The sequence below is a fragment of the Phyllostomus discolor genome, chromosome 2, assembly GCF_004126475.2.
Source record: "Phyllostomus discolor isolate MPI-MPIP mPhyDis1 chromosome 2, mPhyDis1.pri.v3, whole genome shotgun sequence".
In the NCBI taxonomy this organism is placed as follows: Eukaryota; Metazoa; Chordata; class Mammalia; order Chiroptera; family Phyllostomidae; genus Phyllostomus; species Phyllostomus discolor.
The window spans coordinates 143,666,650-143,687,857 of NC_040904.2; the positions used below are offsets into that span (position 1 = coordinate 143,666,650).

General features: G+C 42.3%; 1 protein-coding gene across 2 annotated transcripts in view; it reads left to right on the plus strand.

Annotated features, from left to right (window-relative positions):
* Positions 1 to 2,505: 2,505 nt before the first annotated feature.
* Positions 2,506 to 21,208, plus strand: part of E2F7 (E2F transcription factor 7) — a 41,961-nt gene continuing 23,258 nt past the window's right edge. The window contains exons 1-6 of one of the 2 annotated variants that reach the window (XM_028533193.2): positions 2,506 to 2,706; positions 3,419 to 3,511; positions 11,209 to 11,484; positions 14,925 to 15,093; positions 19,008 to 19,298; positions 20,695 to 20,850. In XM_028533193.2, coding sequence (XP_028388994.1) covers positions 3,419 to 3,511; positions 11,209 to 11,484; positions 14,925 to 15,093; positions 19,008 to 19,298; positions 20,695 to 20,850 — 985 coding nt within the window. In that variant the 5' untranslated portion in view covers positions 2,506 to 2,706. The remainder of the gene's footprint in view (positions 2,707 to 3,418; positions 3,512 to 11,208; positions 11,485 to 14,924; positions 15,094 to 19,007; positions 19,299 to 20,694; positions 20,851 to 21,208) is intronic. The other variant, XM_036018647.1, reaches the window with a different exon arrangement.

Below are 21,208 nucleotides of genomic sequence, written 5' to 3' on the forward strand. Positions count from 1 at the left end.
AACTGAGAAATGGACAGATTATTTTAAAATTCCAGGACTTGAAAACATCAATATAAACAGCGTTGGGGTAATATCTCTGAATTTGCCCATCAAATGTTCATTTTTTAGTTTTCCTCCAAATCTAAGATCAATCTTACTTTTTAAACAATCAATGAAATTACAAGTTCCTGAAGCTGTATACATACTGAGTTTGTCTTGTTTTGAATAGTGGCTGCATTTGAATTGAAATAGAAAAAATACTCTGAAAATGATAGGAAAAGGTCTGTAACATAAAACTGCCTAACTTCAAAGAAACAACCACTATTATTTTGAAATATTAGAAAAATGAATGGACTCAATAATTTTAGTATAGGTCTAAAAGGCTGAATAGTGGTCCCCCCATAAAAAGGCATATCCCTGTCTTAATCCCTGCAACCTGTAAATGTCACCTTATTTTGAAAAAGGGTCTTTGCAAATGTAATTAATGATTCTGAGATAAAATCATCCTGGATTATACAGGTAGAACCTAAATTCACTAACAAGTGTCCTTATAGGACCCAGGAGAGACGAGACCTGGGCCACTGATGACGAGATCTCAGAGATTTGAGTGAGGCAGCCCCAAGCAAAGACTTGCTTATGGCCACCAGAGGCTGAAGAGGCAAAGAACAGATTCTCCTCTAACACCCCAGGAGTGCGGGGCTTGATTTCGGATTTCTGGCCTCCAGATCTGTGAGAGAATAAATCTCTGTTGTTTTAAACGAACCAGTTTGTGGTGATTTGTTACAGCAGTCACAGTGAATTAATACAATTGGAGAAAAAAAAACCAAAACATTTCATCATCAAAATTTACTGTTTCTGTGTATGTGCAAAATTTAATAAATTGCAATTTTATTCTTTACACTTGTCTCCTTATGCTTCTACCTACAAGACAGATTTCAGTTCAAAATATCACTTCTAATATAAAGTGTCAAATTTTTATTAACATTATTTTCTTTATGTTTAAGTTTTCCATACCTTTTTGTCTTTTTAACATATGACCTAGCAGTGATTTTTAGGCTGTTTTTATCACCAATCTAAACAGTACAAAGTGAAGGGCTAGACTGAGTATTCTGAATTCTGCAGACAGTTCGTTTAAAAATGTGTGTATCAGGGAGGTGAGGGATGGAAGGTGGAGCACTTGGTACAGAAAAGATAAGAGGAAAAAAGACATCCTTGCTACAAAGTATATGGTTTGTAGGGAAATGTCTACGGACATGTTTTAAAGAAGGCTGTCTCAATTTCCAATAGTGAAGCATCCTACAAAATGACTTACCTGTACTCTCCAAATCTCTCAAGGTCATCAAAAATGAGGAAATTACCATATAACAAATTGTACAGCCAAGACGAGCCTAAGGAGACATGAAAACTAAATGTAATGTGGTATCCTGGAAGTGAAAAAGGGCATTAGGTAACAATGAAATCTGAATATGGTAATGATTTTAGTTAAAAATAATATATCAGTACTGGTTCGTTAATTTTAACAAAAGTACTACACAAACGTAAAATGTTCATAAATACGTGGGACTAGTTGCCGGATATACGGGAACTCTGTCTTATTTTTTCAATTTTTCTGCAAATTTAAAACTGTTCTAAACAATAACATCTATTAAAAGACACGCACACAAAAGACTGTCTATATCAATAGTTATATTTTAAATAAGAAACTAAAGTTGAAGGAAGTGAAACAAATAGAAATCCGTAATGTTGAGGAAAGTTTCTTGACTGTTTCCCAGAATGCTAGTTATTACAAATAATTACTTAATAAAGCTTTTTTTCTTCTAATTACTAGCGATGTTCTGAAATGGGAACACCACCAAGAAACTTTTCCAGACTTGCAAGGGGGGAAAAAAACCCAAACAGCTGGCTCGGCTGGCAGTCTAGTTTGTAGGGCTAACCGGCGTGCCATCTGCTCGCAGCACAGCGGTAACCATGGTTCACGTGCCACACCGGCGTTCGGTGTTAGGAAGTGCTCCAACAAGCCTGGGCAACTCCGCTTCCGCGCAGGTTGCTGGAGTCAGAGGGTGGCGGCAGCAACACCCAGAGTGTGTGTATCGTTTTTCCAAACTCCATCTGCTTTTCCCCTCCCGGGCTGTGCCCGGCGGTCTCCCCGCGCGGCAAGTTTGGAAGACCGGAGCGGGTCTTTTAGGCAAAACAAAAGAGCCCTCCTCCCCCGAGCCGCCCCGCCCGCCCCCACCTTGGCTAAGCGCGGCTGCCGGGGCCCGCGTCCTCAGCTGGAATTGGCTCCAGGACCCGAAGTTTCCAGGTACCCGGAAGGGGGAGGGGGCCGAGGCGGCAACAATTGGGCGGGTGAGGGCAAAACGCGCGGTCCGGAGCGCCAAGACTCCCCGGGCGGTGAGCACGGGCCCAACGGCCGCGTGATAGGCCAGGGCCGCCCCACGGGCCACCGTTGATTGGTGGATTCTCAAATTCGGCCTCAAGGCGCCAGAAGGAGGTGTTTTAGCGGGGACCGCAATCCTAGACTGCAGTCAGAGTTAGCGTGTCGGAACCTGGTGCAGTCCGCACGCTGCGGAATCCCCTCTAGCGCAGGGCGTTCTGAGCAGGGGTCTGCGCGTCCGGCTTTCGCCGCCCGATGTCGCCGCCGGGCTGTTGATCGCCTCCCTGATCACGCGGGGGTGTGAGGCCGTGGAGGTCCAGGTAGAAGCAGAAAACTTCCTACGCTAAGCGGGAGTAAGTAGCTTGCGGCCCCAGCCCTGGCGGGCAGGCGGGACTTGGGGGGAACGGAACCCTCCCACCTTGCGGCCAGTCTGCCACTCCTCCCCTCGTAGGCTGGCGGGGAATCGAGGAATTTATGCTGCCAGACAGGGCGCGCGTGGGGTGTCCTGGTTCCATCTCTAACGCCGGCCGGGCAGTAGAGGGGACTTATCTTTGCTCACTATTTGGGGGCTTCACTGGAAGAGTTTCTCCTTGGGGTCTAGTTGGAAGCCTGGAAAGGGGCTGCGCTAAGATCTGAATGGATTTGGTCTAGGGATCAGGTTTCCTCCCCCCCCCCCCCCCCCATTCAAACCTTCTCAAAGCCGAATTCCTCCCAGTTCTTTGCGCCAAAATTAACTGACCTAGGAGACCCTGTACTTTCTGACAGATTTGCCTTTCACTTTCCTGACTTGGTAACGTTATTTTGTTCTGTTGCTTTTCATTAAAAATTACTATTTTGTCGATATTTTCTTACCAATTTTTCAGTAATTAGTGGGTGTTTGTATTCGTTCCTGTGCATTCTAGAGAGTGGGGGGCGGGGGGAGGGGGTGGCTATGTTCCTGGAAATTCCCAGGATGAGTTTAGGGAGGGGAAGTTCATGTTCATGAGCAAGTAATAAATAGATATTTTTGTTGGAGGAGGAAGCATCTAATTGTAAAATCATTTTTAATGTAATTGTGCATTACAGATGGAAGTAAATTGTTTAACACTAAAAGACCTGATCAACCCCAGGCAGCCCAGACTAGATTTTGCAATTGAAGATGGGGAAAATGCACACAAGGTAGGTGCACTCAGGTCTAATGCATTTAGGATGGTGATGGGTAATTCAGTTGTGTTTCAATATGCCACTTGTATTTGTCTTACAAATCTAATGATTCTGATGAACATTATAGAAATATACTCTTTTAAATGGAGGCATGCAAAATATTATTGAGTTTCTCAGTCATTGTGCAGTGGAAAGAGGCTAGGTTAGATGTAGTGTTGGAACCAGTTATATGAATCAATGATATGCTGGATGCCAGAATCAAAAGTACATATTATTTCTAGTTGTCAAAATTGGAATTAGCTAATGCTGTGCAGGAATATTAAGCCTCAGTTCCCAGGAAAATAGACTCTCTGCTATAAAGACTGGATTATTTTTTTAAAGATTTTATTTATTTATTTTGAAAAAGAGGAAGGGAGAGAAGCATTGATCAGTTGCTTCTTGTATATGCCCCCACCAGGGATGGAACCCACAACCCAGTCATGTGCCCTGGCTAAGAATTGAACCAGTGACCCCCTCAGTTTGTGGGAGGATGCCCAACCAATGGAGCCACACTAGTCAGGGCTAATGCTGGATTATTAAAGTGCTGTGAAATGTTCTTTATACCTGTTAAGGAGCTCCTAGAGGCTGTTCCATTCACCCATATAGGGAGATAAGTGACTGAGCTTTAAATATTTACAGTATATACTCCTAAAATATTTACAGTACTACTGTTGGTGTAGTTTTGCACTGAGTCATTGCCCCTTTTTTGCACCCTTGTGACTTTTAAGACCATGGTGGTGTCTTCAAGAAACATTACTAAGTAAACTGGCCATTGCAATACCATTGCAATATCACCATACCTGCATCAGCACAGTTACACTCACCACCAAGTGCCCTACCAGAAAGCTGTAATAGCTTCTTAGTAGCAAACATCTAAGCATTTGTAGGCAAAGGCAAATAGATATAATAAACCTGGATGTAGAAACTTTGAATATAAATCTAAGCATAGCAACTTCCTGGGGCACTGAACCTGGTCTAAATTTTAGATTTAGCATCAACAATGAAACTGCCTGGTTGCAAAGAACCTGCTATATGGCCCTTTGAAGAATATTTAATAACTTGATTTTAGGTAGGCATGAAATTGTATGCTTTTCCATGTAGGATTTTTCCCCCTAGCATTTGATTTATTTTTGTTAGGAAAACAAGTACACCAAAACATTATTGTTTTAAAGAGGACTTTTCAAAAGAATTACCTAAGTCGTATGAGAGTAGAAATGCCCAGGGTTGCAGAGTTTTGGCTTTGAGAGTTTCAGAGCAAAACTTTGCCTTTTATTATTTGGATGGGACAGCCTTGAAAAAATATGTATACATTTATATAAAGCTGAAGTCGGTGTCCACTTTTTTCCTTCTGGGTCAATGACTTTTTATCAAGTGCCTTCAACAAGGGCACTTCTACTCTAGTTAGCATCTGTCAGTAAGTGCTATGTCCAGGTGAGCTTTCACATTCTAATAGATGCCGGGGGGGGGGGGGCCAAGTGACTCAAAAGAGAATCCCTACTCTCTTTTGAATGGTTAAAATGTCTGAAATGGAATGTCTAAGCAGGAATCATTTTGCCTCTCTAAGCAAAGACAAGGGATGAGAACAGAGTGTTTCTGCCTGGATACTTGGAGGGTCTGCTCCAAGTGTACAGATGTCTTTCCTTCCAGGGATAATGAGAACATGGGATGTGGAGTCAGACCTGGGTTTGAGTTTCTGTTCTGCCATTTATTAGCTATGTCACCTCAAACAGATGCATTTGTTCAGTCTTTCCATGAATATTTATGTCAAAGGCGCTAGGTGTACAGTGATTTAATAAGTCTCCTAACCTTGTTAAGCTTGCTTCTTTCTTCCATAAATTGCAGCTAATAATAACACCACCCCCTCTGGGTTTCTGTGAAGCACTCATACTGTTCACACTGTGCTCAAACCAACAGCCCAAAGATGAGTATGAAGTGGGCAGGGCCCTCAGTTACCTGAGAGACTTTCAGGGACTCCTGTAAAACTAACCAGTTGTACTATGAATTGGTAAGTGCTGTAATAGGAGTGGCAACAAAGTGGCCCCCACAGAACAGAGGAGCAAAAAATAAATGCATGGAGAGTGTAGGAAGAGTTGGAAGGCTTCAGAGGAACTAACATTAGTTGAGGGTGTCCAGCCTACAAGAAAACAGGAGTGAGTGAGAGGGACGTTTTGGGCAGGAGAAATAACATGAAGTGTGTGCGTTTAAGAAATGTTCAAGAGATTTAACATCGCCACAAACTATTGGTGCTGAGTTGTTCCTTCTTACAACCCTCGGAGAGGTGCCTCAAAATTGGAATTAGCTAATGCTGTACAGGAATATTAAGCCCCAGTTCCCAGAAAAAATAGACTCTGTGCTATAAAGAGTGGATTTTTTTAAAGATTTTATTTATTTATTTTGAGAGAAAGAGTAAGGGAGGGAGAAAAGGAGAGAAACATCGAGCAGTTGCCTCTTGTATGAGCCCCCATGCCTGCTAGAGTGTCCTCTGGATCAGTTGGTGTGTAGAGCATTTATCTTTCTTGACTGGTCAAGAACTCTTGTAAATGCTGTATTATACCTGCATGTTTCTAGAACTCTTGGAGAAACTTACTTTAAAACAAAGGAGTTTTCAACTTGATCACACAAATTTACTGTGCCCATTTGTGGGATTATAAACAACCCTCCTGAGTTGCTTACAGTGCATTTAGGCATGACAAAAGTAGAAAATGGATGATTTGAGATGAAGAGGTAAGCAGTAAGGATTGAGCTGTTGGGAGGGCTTTCTGCAGGAGATAACACTTGAGTAAGGCTTGAAGGAATAAAGGCTAAGACTGAGGCAAGTAGAGAGGAAAGAAACTAGTAAAGAAGTCAAAATGAGTGGTATATTAGGAGACAATGCCTAGACTTAGTGGGCACAGGGTGTTTTTGATGGTCATTCTTCTGTTTTGGGAGTGGTAAGAAAGAAGGGGAGTTCAATTTGAAATACGTAGACCTGTACCTGTGTGTTACAGGCAAATAAGTATGTGCAAAAGGCAGCTGGTTGCCTGACTTTGGACTTCACAGAAGGTGTTAGCTAGATACAAATGTAGGAATCACCAGCATACAAATTGGTTTCAAAACCACATACATGAAAGCGGTGAACTACCCCAGAAACAGCAGGTGGAGCAGAGTAGAGGGCTGAGGTTTGTAAGAGTGGAAAAAGAGGAACCAGTAAAGGAGACTGTGAGGGAACAGAGAAATAGAAGATAACCAACCAGAAAGACGCTGTCTCAGGGGGTACTGACAGTTTTCTAGGGCAGAGAACAGTCAGCAGTTGTAACCATTACAGTGAGGTCAAGTGAGGCAGGTGTTCTGCCATTGATCTGGCCCCAGAAAGGCAACGTAAGTGAGAAGCAGTGGATCAGAGCCCACTGTGACAATGTGAGGGATTCCTGGGTTGTGAGTAGGGGGAAGTCCTCAGTGTGGATTACTCATTCTACAAAGTGTGCTATGAGTGGAAGGAGAGTTTTTAGTCAGTATCTAGGGCAACTTCCTAATGGGTCATCTTTGCAACAAGACTTAAACGATAGGTAGGGTTTTAGCCGGCCGGGTTTAGCCGATGGCATGAAAGACAAAGTGATGGTGTGAACAGCAGCTCAGATGTGATAAACTGCAGGGCAGGTTTAAAAAAAGCAAGTGGACTATTGGGGCAAAATGTGGAATTTGCATAAGGTGGAACTGGAAAAGAGGTTAGCACAGTATTGCCAAAGGCCTTGACAAGGCTGATGACTGTATATTTTTTAAGGTTAACGTGATCGAAACTATCTGAAACAGAAGCAATATTGAAACCAAGATCTTTTAACCACCAAGCCCTTTCTGTGGCAGCAGATAGATAGTTGGAATGCTGGTATAATTAATAATAATGATGAACATTTGTATAGCACTTCACAGATTACAAACTGATTTCACCTTCATTATCTGAGCTAATCTGATCTGATTCTCACAGTATCTCTATGGCAGATAAGCCAGTGTGTATTACCTCCGTTTACAGATGAAAACTAGGGAACATGTGTCCTGGGTACTTTCTCTAGGCTCTAAGGAAGGAAGTGATTTCCAGGGTGTTGCAGATTAGATTTCCTGACAAGCGTGTGTGACAGGGAGCTTAGTGTACTGGAGGTTTATAGGAAGTGCCCTAGGGATCAGTGCCTTGAGAAGGGAGGTGAAGGGAAGGGAAGGCAGCAAAAATGGACAGAGGAAGAGGCAGGTCTACAACACCGTTTCAATGGAAGTCTGAGTTTCCCCTATGGGGAGTTCTGGGATGACCCTCAGCATAGTCCTGAGCTGGGCAAGGGGCCAGACTTTTACCTATCCGTGCTGCCTCTACCAGCCAGGCAGGTACAGACCTCCTGGGAAGGGGCATGATCCCAGATGAGTCAGCCTTCTTCAGCCAAGGCATTCCAGTTAAGGGCTTCCTATTGGCATCGCTTCCAGCAGCTGGGGGAATGAATCATTCATTTCTGAGGAGGTCTGGTTGCATCTCAGTGTCGACCACTCGGCTGAGCAGCCTTGCTGGAAAGCCTTGGAACTAGAGACTTCAGTCTGAACTCCCTGTTTTATAGGTCAGGAAACTTGGTCTCAGACAAAACGAACAATTTGTTCAGTATCAAAAAGATACAGAGCTGAGACAAAAACCAGGTTTCCAAATGCTTGTTTCAATCCCCTTTCCACTGCCTTACGCAGTGTCAGGATTGCAGGATAAACAGAAAGGTGGAGCAGGATGTGCCTAGGTAGCAGTTGACTTTCTGCCCACCTGAGAACCAGTGAAACAATTTGCTAGGCTTTTTTTGTTGTTTCTTTTGATGTAACGACGGTGTGATATAATCACAACCTACCAGGTAACCTAATTTCCTCCTACTTTAGGTACAGATAGTCCCGACTTAGGATGGTTCAATTACAATCACTCAACTTTACAATGATGTGAAAGTGATACACATTTGGTAGAAAATGGACTTCAAATCTTGAATTTTGCTCTTTCCTGGGCTAGCGATATGCTGCACAATATTCTCTCAGGATGCTGGGCAGTGGTAGCGAGCCGCAGCTTCTAGTCAGCCCCGCAGTCATAGGCTAAACAAGCCATACTTTATTGCCAGTGTCTTTGGATGCTGTATTTCATGTTTTCACGTTCCATCATGTCTACAGAAGGCCCATTTGGGTCTCCTGCTTCTGGTGAGGAGAGGAAGGCAAATACAGATGCTCCTCAACTTTGAATGGGGCTACATCCCTGTAATGTGAGTGTCAGAGCACATTTAAGGTAGGGTAGGCAAAGCTATGATTGTCAGTAGTCTAGGTATGGTAAATGCATTTTCAACTGACGTATTTTCCAGCTTATGATTAGTTAATCAGGACACAACTTCATATGTCAAGGTGCACCTGTAATACTCACAGTGTAGTGAACACATGTCAAAGTGTTGGAGCAAACGATCTAACCGAATTGCTCCCTGGTGGGGGCAAAGTAGGAGCGCATCTTTCCTGTGGCTGCAGGTTCCGTGGGACGTAGAGAAGGAGGATGAATCTCTGTCTGCCTCAGCAAGCCTGGGCCGCATCCTGTGCTGTAGGGGTACCTTTTTGAATACCTAGATGATCAAGGCACAGTGTTCCCTGAGCACCTGTATAGGGCAAGGCATTGTGCCAAAAATTGTGAGGAATGAGACACGTGGAACTCACTCCCTGACCTCCAGAAGTACACAGTCTCGTTAATGAGACAAGACGTACACCCAGGAAGTAAAATACGTTAACTCTGAGTGTCAGAATGAATGGTAATAAAGAATAGGAACACAGGAAAAGATAATGACTGTTTTACTGCGTGCTTGCTCTATGCCAGGAACTATTCTCATAACCTCTGCTATTGGTATTTTTATGAACTTCATTTTCAGTTGAGAGAATTAAAGCCTGGTGAGCAGAAGGAACTTGCCCATCCTCACACTGCTCGGTAGCTGGCCCCGGAGCCTGTGTGCAGAACTGCTCCCCCATTCTGCCTTTCTGTGGCAGAATGCTCTCCATAGAAGCTAGCGGGGCCTACTGGGTGCTGTATGTTGGAGCTGTGGCAAAGATAACTGCCTCCCAACTGGCACCCAGGACAAGCTTATTTCTAGATGCAGAATTTCAGAAACTCTGCTTTCAGTTCTTTCTTGCATACCAATAACTTACCGTGTATACCAAATGAGGTTGTATGTAACCTTGAGCAAGTTATTTAACCTCTGTGCCTGTTTCTTCATCTGTAGACTGGAAAAATAATAGTACTTACCTAGGACATAGAATTAGCTGAGGAGTTAATATATGTAAAGTACATGGATCATGGTGTGGCACATGGTAAATACTCAGTAACTTCCCTGGAGGGCTCCCTTGTAGAAGACTCCATCAGAATTGCACACCAGCAGGAAATTGTAAAGAGATGTGGGTGGATGCAGGGCCCCCAGCTGGATGCTTACTGCTGCTGTGGTGTGCGAAACCATCTCTCCCATTGCCACCCTCTTCCTTCCTGTTACAGGAGGACAGGACCTCACCATGGCTAGCTGGCAGCTCCTGCCAATCCAAGGAACAAGAGTTGGGTTGCTAACACAAACTCTAGTTTCTCCCAGTCTTTTCCCTCTTCACATGTTGCTCATTTATAAGAAAGTAGTTCTTTTTAAACCACTGTTCAGCCACAATCCAAGCATTGTAGTAGCTATACAGTGATTCCTGTGTAGGGAAGGGGTGATGGATATTTACCTCCCCCATCTGCAGAATGATGTAAGACACTCTTGCCTGGAGATGAATTCTGCTATAAGAAGAGCAGGATTTTGTGGGTTCTCTCTATGCAATTCTGTTTTACAATGGACATAATGGGCCCATCATTAATCTTATAATTATCTAAGGCATTCTACTCAAAGTGTGGTCTAAGGGTAGTAGGTTCTACTCCACAAACTATTACCTGCAAAATATTAAGAATAGAACTTAAGAGTTAAGCACTTAGAATTCATTACAGCAATTTGATATTGTCCCCATGACATCTAAGCCTGTGATCAGTGGTCTCTTCTTATTGAACAAGCTGTAGGTCAGTTTGATTGGCAAAGTCAAGTGGAGAATCACATTGGGTGGGGGATGCACATGAGTCCTGTGAAGTAAGACCACATATCATGTATGTGGGAGGTAGAAATTTAAAAACTGGTCCTTCACCATGGGTGGTTCGAGAAGAACAGCTTTGAGGGAATAGCACTAGACAGCTCTCCTTGTTGGATGCACTTCCACTAATTGGTCTTACTAATTGCTATATTAGCACTAGTGAACACTGAACTACAAAAGCATCATTGCTCTTCACTGCTTAGTGCAAACTTGTAAGTAGTGTTTTAAAAATATGGCACTTAGGAGCATATGGACTCAACTCACATTTGCCCTTCTCATCCCCGATTATTGTAACAAGCATCAGATACACCTATGACTTCTTCCACAAGATGCCATGAAAATTATGCATAAAAGGGGGAGCAGATTGTAATCAGTTTCTCATTGGAGCCTCTCCTTGATTCCCATGAATCCTTCTGTCTGTTTTCATTAGTCCTACCCTAACATTTTCCAGCCCTGCACATACGGTCTGTTTGTATCTTCACTATGAAAACTAATTGTTCTCCTAGCTGAAGGCTGCCCTTTCTCATTCTTGCTAAAATGTATCTTTTTTAAAATAGGAAAATGTATTTGTTGATCGGTCAAGGATGGCCCCGAAGACTCCAATAAAAAATGAACCAATTGACTTATCGAAGCAAAAAATCTTCACTCCAGAAAGAAATCCCATCACTCCGGTTAAGCTTGTCGACAGGCAGCAGACAGAACCCTGGACTCCCACAGCTAACCTGAAGATGCTCATTAGCGCTGCCAGCCCAGACATAAGAGACTGGGAGAAGAAAAAGGGGCTGTTCAGACGCATTGAGAACAAGGATGAAGCATTCACGGACTCTCTGCAGGTAAACAGGCTGTGCTCCCAAGGGCTTTTATAGAATTTACAGTTTTTACTTGATTATTAAAAAATCAGAGCTCTTAATTTTTAGCTGCTATTGAAGCCAAAAGCACTATTAAACTTACTTTTTTAGATAGCTGAAATGGAATTCTCACTCTATCTCATTTTTCACAATGAATGCTTTCTTCTCTTTATGATAGTCCTTTGACCAGTACACATTTAAAAATAAGTTTTAAGCAATGATATTTAATAATTCTGATTTAATGAGAGAATTTGTTTTTTTAATGGTGCTGTGGATTTAATTTTACTCCAATTATAAAAATAACATTAGTCTAAATACTTTTAACTTGGGGAATTTTATAATCCTCATTTATGTTCACTCTGTGGGTTTGGGCTTTAAAGTTATCTGTAAATTACATGTCCAATGGCAAACCAGAGCTACTGAATAAGCAGTATATCTATACTTTTAAAAAATCAGTTGTCAATTATTTTCACTCCCATCAGACAATTTTCCAGACTTGCTAAGCAAAGTTACCCACAGATTTGAATGTTACTTCTCTTCCATTTTTCCTCATTTTGCTGGATATTTTTAATCTGTAAAAATTGCCAGAATAAATACTTTGGAACTAAAGAAGAGAAAAAGATGCCCCGAATTACAACTTGAAATTTATAGACCAAAATGAATTGAATCTGCTTACATGCTTTATTGCAGGGGTAGAACTAACAGATTCTTTCATGTAACTGAGTACAAATCAGGTCACACATTGAGAACCACTGCCCTAGAGAAAACTCCGGTATATGTTCACCAAGAGACATGAACGAGAACATCATAGCAGTGCAGTTCCTATTAGCACAGTTGGGGAAGCCACCCTAATCGTTATAAACAGGGAATGGATAAGTAATTGCAGTTTATCCATGCAATGGATTATCACACAGGGATGAAAGTGAGAACTGCCGCTACAGGCGAGAACCTGAATGAGTCTTAGGATACACAGTAAATCTTCCCTTAACACTGTCAATAGGTTCTGCAACATGAAGCAAAATGAGGTTAAAAAAAAAACAACAATTTTACCATAGGCTAATTTACACAAGCCAGAGTTAAGTTCCTATAGCATCTCATCGACATAATAGCAAAACAATGTTGAACTAATGATGTAGAGGTGAGGACTTGTTGTATGGATTGAAAACAGCAAGTCCCAGAAGAGTAAAACCCAAGCCAAACAAGCCTAAGCAATATATTATGTAGGAATATACGTGTATGTGATAGAGTGATTTAAAAATGTCAAGGAAGCGATAAATACAATTTCAAGAGAGAAGTTACTCTGCGAGGTAGGCAACTGTAAATTAATAGTATTGCTCTGGTTAGAGGGTTGGTTGGAAGAAAGATTCGTAGGTATTAAGGACATTACATACATGATAAGTATATTTTATATGACCAAATATTCTATCAAAAGGTAATAAAGAAACAATTTTTTACAAAGATATTCCCTCAGTAATTTTTAAGAATATAAAGGGACTCTGTGAGCAAAATTTCTAGGTTATATACCTACTAGTGGAATTACTAGGTTATTGGATGTTCAAATGCAAGGTTATGTGGTTTACTTCCATCCATAATGTGTAAACATACATTGATCCACATCTTCTCTGACACTTGAAATTCTCAAATGTATTAATTTCTGCCAAGGCGGTGTGTATGCAGTTGTATGTTTTTGTGGTATTCATTTGTTCTTTTTCTTGGTTACTAATGAGGTTAAGCTTTATCTCTACTGGCCACCACATATATTCCTCTTCTTGAAATACCTGTTCGTGTTCTTTGCTGATTTCTACTGATTTATAGTGTTCGTTGTGTATTTGTGAAACTAAACCTTGAGCAGTTACACGTTACATTTCTGCTTGGTGTCCGTCTTTTCCCTTTTTGTTGCTTCTTATAATCAATTGTCCTTGTATCATTTACTCAGTTCTTCCTCCTCCCTGCAGTTAGTGCACTCTGTCATGTGTCAGAGGTCCACTGGTGTGTGCCCCTGTTGTTTCTGCGCTCTCTTCTGTCCCATTGGCCAGTTTGGCCCATGCCATATTGCAGTGAGCCTTCATCTTAGGTAAAGCAAGAACCTCAGTGTGTTTTCCTTCAGAGTATGTGAGCTATGTATGCTTTACCCTTTTTTTGTCCATATGTACTTTACATTGGATTTCAATTGTAATTGCATTATATGTAGATTAATTTGAGAACTAACCTGTTTATAATATCGAATCCACCTATCCATGAGTATGTTTCTCTAAGTTTTAAGTCTATTTAGGTTGTAAGTTTTAATATTTTATGCAACTCTTTGCTAGCTAAAAATGCTGTCATTCTTTTCACTAATATAAATTGTGTCTTTTTAGCTCATTTTCTGTTTCTATTGTGTAGTAATGCAGCTGACTTTAGAGTCATGTCTTTTCAGCTGCCTTGCTAAATTCTCTTACTTTTTAAATAACTTGTCAGTCTTGAATTTTTCATGTAAACAGTCATGTGTTCTGCAGAATGAAAGATTTGCTTATTTATTCCTTTCCAATTCCTGTGTTTTGGTTTCTTTTTCTTGTCCTCATGCACTGGCTTGGACCTCCAAGGTGAGGTGCCATAGGAGCATCCTTATCATTTTCCTGATTTTAAGGGAGCATGTCCAAGGTGTTCTCTTTAAGGCAGATGTCTGCAATTGGGTTTTTATGATATACATACTTTATTAAAGTTGCCCATTCCTAGATTTCTAAGGGTGTTTTTGAAAATCATGAATGGATGTTAAATGTGTTAAATTATTTTTTTTTCCTGCAGCTATTGAGATAATCATACTGGATTTTCTGCTGGAATTTGTTTATTGAAAAATCTTTTACTTTCTTGGGACTGAATTCGGCCCTTTTCATATGTGGGTCGATGAAACAAGGATACTAATTTTGTGTACTTGCAATAAGAAAGAATAAGATTTAGCTGCGTTGGTTCAGTTCCATCAACCCTTGGTCACTTGTAAACATATGAAACCAGTTTAATGACACAGTGGAGGCAGTGCATCTCAACTTTCATGTCAGTAGAAATCACCCAGGATCTTATGAAAAGACAGATTCTGATAGATCAGGTCTAGGTTGAGGCCTGAGACTCTGCATCTCTAACAAGCTCCTAGTGATGTTGATCTACAGTCCAACAAACACACTGTCTGCAAGACTATAAATGACTGCTTTGTTCATTGTTTAAGCTTTTAACCAATAGAGTTGGCCTCAAATTGCAAAGGAGGAAAAATTTAGTTCAGAGAAGGCAATAGGTAAAATGTTAAGAAAGTTAGTTTGGGAAATATATTTTAAGTAGAATCTAGGATGGTATGGATTGGGATGTCTCCCCAGCTTGCCAGTGCTGCCATTGCAATCTGTCCTTTAGAGTGTTAACCGTGTCCTCTCCCCCTCCCTTCTGTCTGCCCTCTGTAGCTTCACGTTGTCGGGAACAGTGCTGTGGACAAATTTGAAAAGCGAAGGCCAAGCAGAAAACAGAAAAGTTTAGGACTCCTGTGCCAGAAGTTTCTAGCTCGCTATCCAAGTTACCCCTTATCAACTGAAAAAACTACCATCTCCCTAGATGAAGTTGCCGTCAGCCTTGGTATGTGTCATCCGCTTACAGCGGAAACTGCTTTCCTGGGGCAGGCTTTAGGCTCCAGGTTACCTTGTCTGTTTCGTAAGCAGTGGGCCTCCCAAAGGAGTGAGGACAGAGGAGCAGGTAGAGCTTCCTTCTGCCATTATCGTGATGTGTAGGATTCCAGGGAGCCTTCTAAGCCGGAGGCTCAGACAAAAATTTGGTTTTCTTAACCTTAAAAAATAATTTTACAAGACTCACATTATGAAGTAATATCCTATGTTTTAATTTCATCTTATTTCATACAGACTCAAAAATTTTTTTGAAATACCCTGCTGTTTATTTTTAATAATGTTTCTAAGGATTCAGAACTGGTGTTATTTCTAATATCAAGCAAGATTTGAAAGCAAGAGCATTATGTTTCAATTCCTATGCTGTGATACTCGCAGCAAGCCTGCCAAACTAGAAAAAGCACATCTGGACATAACTCAAACAGCTAACCCTTATAACAAAGAGGAATGCATGTGTCACATGGATGGGTGTGTATAATGTACAGTGGTGTATGTGCTATAAATGTGTACACAGCTTCTGAATAGAGACCCCTAGTGGACATGAATTGCAGATGGTTTGTGGATGAACACGTTGCAATCATTAAATAAGCAGAAATCACAAAGATTTGAAGGTGTGGGGTGTCTCCTTTGAAAATAAGGCATTATACAGGTTTTACACACATAATTTTGAAAGATTAAATTTTTAGTTTGTTTACTAGTTCTATCTCTTCCCACAGCCCAGAGGAATGTGCACCAGTAGGGGATTGTCAGTCTGAATTATTCAAACTGATGGCTGAAAAGATTGTATTTGCTGGAAATGGAAATAACAAGGAAGCAGTGTGTTGTAATGGGAAAACCAGGGGCTGGGCTTTGGGTCAGATAAAGGTGGATTTGAAGCCCAGCCCCAATTTATAGGCTATAAGAGCTTTAAAAAGTTAATTAACCTTTTCTCATAGGAACCATAGCACCACCTGGCAGAAACTTAACAAAGTCGGGATAATGTCAGCAACGTGCCTAACTCGGGGTCTGGCATGGGCTACTCATCGTAACATGGAAGTCTCACTCAGCTCTTAGTAAATGTAGCCCCCCTTATCCTAAGCTGCCCTTCCAACCTCTGCAACTAGGAGGAGAAGTATTGGTGACCATTCTGCAACTCAGAAGTAGAACACAGTCTTTGACACTGATGGCAGTGAGACAAGAAGAAGAGAGTGACCCAGCTAGAGAGAGGCCTGATGTAGGCCCATTGGAAGCACAGCATCCTGGAAACCAGTCTTAGAGAGGATGAGGGTAAAACAAGAAATCATAGTGTCTTCTCATCGGGCTCATACAGCCAGGACCTTGCATGGATGTCAGTGCAGAGGACAAACTGTTACATGTTGGAAGGCCTTGTTCCAGTTCAGAAAGTGGGCTCCTACTCATGGGCTGCAGGTCATTTTGCAGATCTCCATGTTCTGACCACCTGCAACAGAACTCCAGAGATTTCTGCAAGAGCTTCCTAATGCCTCACCTCACCCAGACCTGCCAAATGAACTCACCATCTCCTTTCACATGAGGTTGAAAAATGAGGTCCCTTCCTGGAAGTTATTTAGCCAGTGCCTGTCTCTTTGGATTGAGTCTGAACTGCCTGCTAGTCCCAGGTCACAAGCTGTAAGACCATATTTTAACCAAAAATGTGCAGAACATTCACATTGCACAGTTTCCCAGATTCTGGTCCCCTGTAATAGATTTGACATGGATATTTTAGGTATGAAGTTAAAGAACTGAGAGTGGCTTTAGTAAATGGAAAATAGCACAGCCTAAGAGACTATTGTATGGGACTGAGAGACGTTCCTGATTAGCTCCATCAGGGACTAAGGGAAGCCTGGTAAGAACTGGTAAATCCTCGAGGGCATAGCTACTGCCATGAATAAACAGGATTGATAGGGTTGCCTTGATACAAAAGCAAAGAAGGCCAAGTGTCAGGGAAAACCTTCCTGGCAGTCCTGTGAAATGGGACTTTCCAGTGTACCAGCCATAGGACCACCAAACTCAGTCCAGGCAGAGAAGGTGAGTGATTATGCAGGCAAGCAGCTGCTCATGCTTTTACCAGCATCACCTACTAGACACCTATTGTGCACATTAAGTATCATCTTACTCTCCAGGTGGTCAGAACCTTCCCCTGTTTTCCCTTCTTGGAATGTCTAGCCACTAGATGGAGACTTAACAGCTTCTTTGGAACACAAAACAACAAAATGGCCCGGCATATGGGGGGCCCTGGGGTGTCTCGGTTGCGTTCACATGACTTTTCTAGTGGGAAGGTTTATAGAATGTTACACTCTAAACAAGATGTGTTAAGATATGAGAACAGACTGGAATGAGGAGCCAGACGGGTCTGGACAAGATGCTGCTACTGCCCCTGCCACCACCTCCCAGCAGACACCTGGCACGGAAGCTGGAGCCTCAGAGGGCGAAGAGCCGTTCAGGGTCAGGAGCCGCAATGTTCTGACTGACTGTGAAATGCCTCTCCGTGCTTGTGGTAGAGCTTCCTCTCAGCTCTGCGTTCTCATTGTAATTTGGTCTATTTCTCTTCTTAAATTTTCAAAGGGACAAAAAGCTACAATCGTGAAGTCTGCCCTGATTACATAACAGCTCCTGGCAAGTGAACAGAAAGAGGCTGGTTTTCTAGGAGATGCCTGGAGGCTCTCTTCAGGGACACTTGGACAAGAGCAAGGGGGGCTAGTGCGCTCCAAAATCCTAAGGCCTATTGCACAACAGAATGAGTCACAGACAGGGGACTTTTGAAATCTGTTTCTGCTCATCCTCTTCTGCTGGCAGGGATCATAGGGATCCCCAGTGCCACGTAGGAAGTATTTGCAAAATAACATATAAAGTAAACATCTATTGGAGACCCTTTATTTTTGTGGTTGCATTTAATCCTTGTCATTTTGGGAGATCAATACTAGGGCATAGATAGGTTAATTAACTTCCCAGGATCACCTGGTTGGTAAGGGACAGCATGGGGATTCAGATCCAGGCAATCTGACCCCAAAGTCCCCACACTAACCACCGTAAATATTTTTGGTAAATTCAGTAGAGAACTCATAATCCTAGCTATTTGGGGAGTGTTGGGGAAGGAGGTAGGGAATCAATGAACTTGATGGTCCATCTGTACTGTAGGTGAAGTCTGTTTCACCATTGGGCTGTTGGGCGGGATGCGGTGAATGAGAACACTGGTAGCGTTGTTAATAGCTGTGGTGAACGCAGGGATACTCACAAGTTGTTCCAGCCCTGGCTGTAGCTTCCTCCATCAACTCAAGAAAGGTGCCTGAGCTCCTGACTCCTGAGCTCCCATTGCAAAGTAGGACACAAAATATTGTTCATGTTTCCTTATTGCACCATTAAGAGAGTTAACAAGAAAATTCTTCCACGTCATTCAAACTCCAGGAAAGGAGAGTATGGTTCAAACGAAGTATCAGTTATTAGACACACTTTATAGTCTGCATAATTAGGAATATAAGTCAAAATCAATGATCCAGCATTCATCAAGTGTCCATTGGGCATACTAGCACTTGTGTTGCTCAGTGTCACCCATTTTAACAGGCTGAAGTGTTCGTGTAGTTTGCCTAAAGGTCTAAAGAAAAGACATACCACTGTGTGTAATACCAAAGGAGCATCATCCATCTCTAGGTGGATGTTCATCCTAGATCTTACTGGGGGCTGGATCCCAAGAAAAGGAAAGAAAACCATTTCTGTTACTTGCATCCTTATGGGATGAATGTGTGGCACATCCACCCTTGCTAGGCTTTCCACTGGGTATCATGCAAAATAGTTCACAGTCATGGTCCAGGCTGTCAAGGAATTTATACTCAAAAAAGTCTGCATGATGATGGTTGGCTTCTGTTTTTCAAACAGGCGTTGAAAGGAGACGCATCTATGACATTGTAAACGTGCTGGAATCGCTGCATCTAGTCAGCCGGGTGGCCAAGAACCAGTATGGTTGGCACGGATGGCACAGCCTGCCAAAAACCCTGAGGACCCTCCAGAGACTGGGAGAGGAGCAGAAATATGAGGAGCAGATGGCATACCTCCAGCAGAAAGAGCTAGACCTGATGGATTTTAAATTTGGTGAACGTAAAAAAGATGGCTACCCAGATCCTCAAAATCAACAGTTACTGGATTTCTCTGAGCCCGACTATTCCTCTTGTGAGTTCATTATAACCAGCCAGTAACAGCAGAGAGACAGTGAGGGTCTCTGCTGAAGGGATTTTACTGCTGAGGTGGGAAGTGCCAGATTGACAGCCTGGAGGGAGGTGTCCTTTTATTCCCTCTACTGAGGAAAGGGAGACAGATGGCTCCCCAACTGGGTTGCCCACTCAACCTCACTGGAAACCTGTCTAGTGGCCAGTCACTTGGTATTTGGTGTTTGGACCGTAGATCGCTAACAGAGCTCCAGGCTTATTTCTGTTTGTGAGCCTTTAAGGAAAATTTGCTTTGAAAGAAGTTATCATCACAATGAATTCAATTTTTCAAATTGCATGTTGGGGTAGACTACTTAGAAAAGACCCCATTAGTGGAAAATGTTGATTAGAAAGATAGACAACCCCTGCTTTCATTTGATGCAGAATTGTTTTCACTACATCTACACTGTTCCTCCCCTCCAGGCTCATTTGTCCTCTTCCTGTTTTAACCAGTGATCTTCACCGTTCTTGCCCGAGCCCCGCTTGCTAAGATGATAAGGTGCAAGTATCACTCACATTTCACTTGCAAATTTAAGAAATATGAATGAAAAGGTGGCCCTGGTTTTCATTCATTTTACTGCCTCATGCCTTTTAGTTCCACCCCATGAGCCAGTTCTTAATAACCAGAGAAGACAGCCATCTGTTGGGGATGGCTTGCCTGCCATCCACGGGAACACACATCGCATCGGTGTCTCCTATTTAGCTGTAGGTTATTTCTTCCCCTATTTCTGAGAAGAGATGAAAGAGGTGGGCACCTGTGTGTTTAGAGTATATTCTAGATACAGGCATAGCTCAGAGCTAGTGTGGGTTAGGTTCCAGACCACCACAATGAAGCGAGGCGTAATCTTTGCTGGTGGAGGGTCCTTGCCTCCAGTTTGTAAAAAAACAAAAAAAAAATTCAATTTCTGTCAAGCACAATAAAGTGAAGTACAATAAAACAAGGTCTGCAATACTGTGGGCACAGAGAAATTAAAGTGGAGTCCTTGCCTTTGAGGGGAGAGTTGACATTCTGAAAACAGTTCCTCATCCCCACCCTACCCTTTTCTTCTTCCTGGCACAAAGCTGCTTTAAGAAAACTACCTCATGGATTCTCTTCCACAAAGTATGAGTATAAAGCATTAAGAGTTGTTTAACATACTCATTTCAGAGTTTATGCCGGCTGAACTTTTATGAGCAACAAGAAAAGCCATCTTTTTTCTTTGTGAGCCATCTTTTGTGACACTTGTCCAGAAGGCTTCTCTCTGCAACAAAAGTGACCTTTCCATCTACTGGTGGAGTTAGAGAGTTCTGGCAAACTGGAAGTGCAGTCTTGCTTGTAGTAAATTATCTCTTTTGATGCCTTTGTTTTGTTCCCTTTGTAGCCTCTGCAAACAGAAAAGACAAGTCTCTGAGAATCATGAGCCAGAAGTTCGTCATGCTGTTCCTCGTCTCTAAAACCAAGATCGTTACTCTTGATGTGGCTGCCAAAATACTGATAGAAGAAAGCCAAGACACGCCGGACCACAGTAAATTTAAAAGTAAGCATCTTCATCTAGATCCACCTAGCACAAAAAGGCTGGGGTTTCGAAAGTTGATGTTTTCTGCCTCTGAAAGTACAAGAATTATTTTTTTGGAGAAGTGCACTCCTTCCTACATCAAAGGTTCTTGGTGTTGTGAGAGGTAAGTCAGTGGCGTACCAGAATCCCCATGACAGGCCCGTCAGCTGCTTTTTCCTCTGCAGTTCGAGTGGACGGTGGAAGCAGAATGCCATCCCGCACAGGCAGGCCAGGGAGGGTGTATGGTGCTTTGCATTTCTCTTTCGTATCGCTGCATCCAAGACAGAATATCTGAGTTTTGTTTCCCCTTTTTTCCTCACCCTCTGCTTACCCTTCTGAT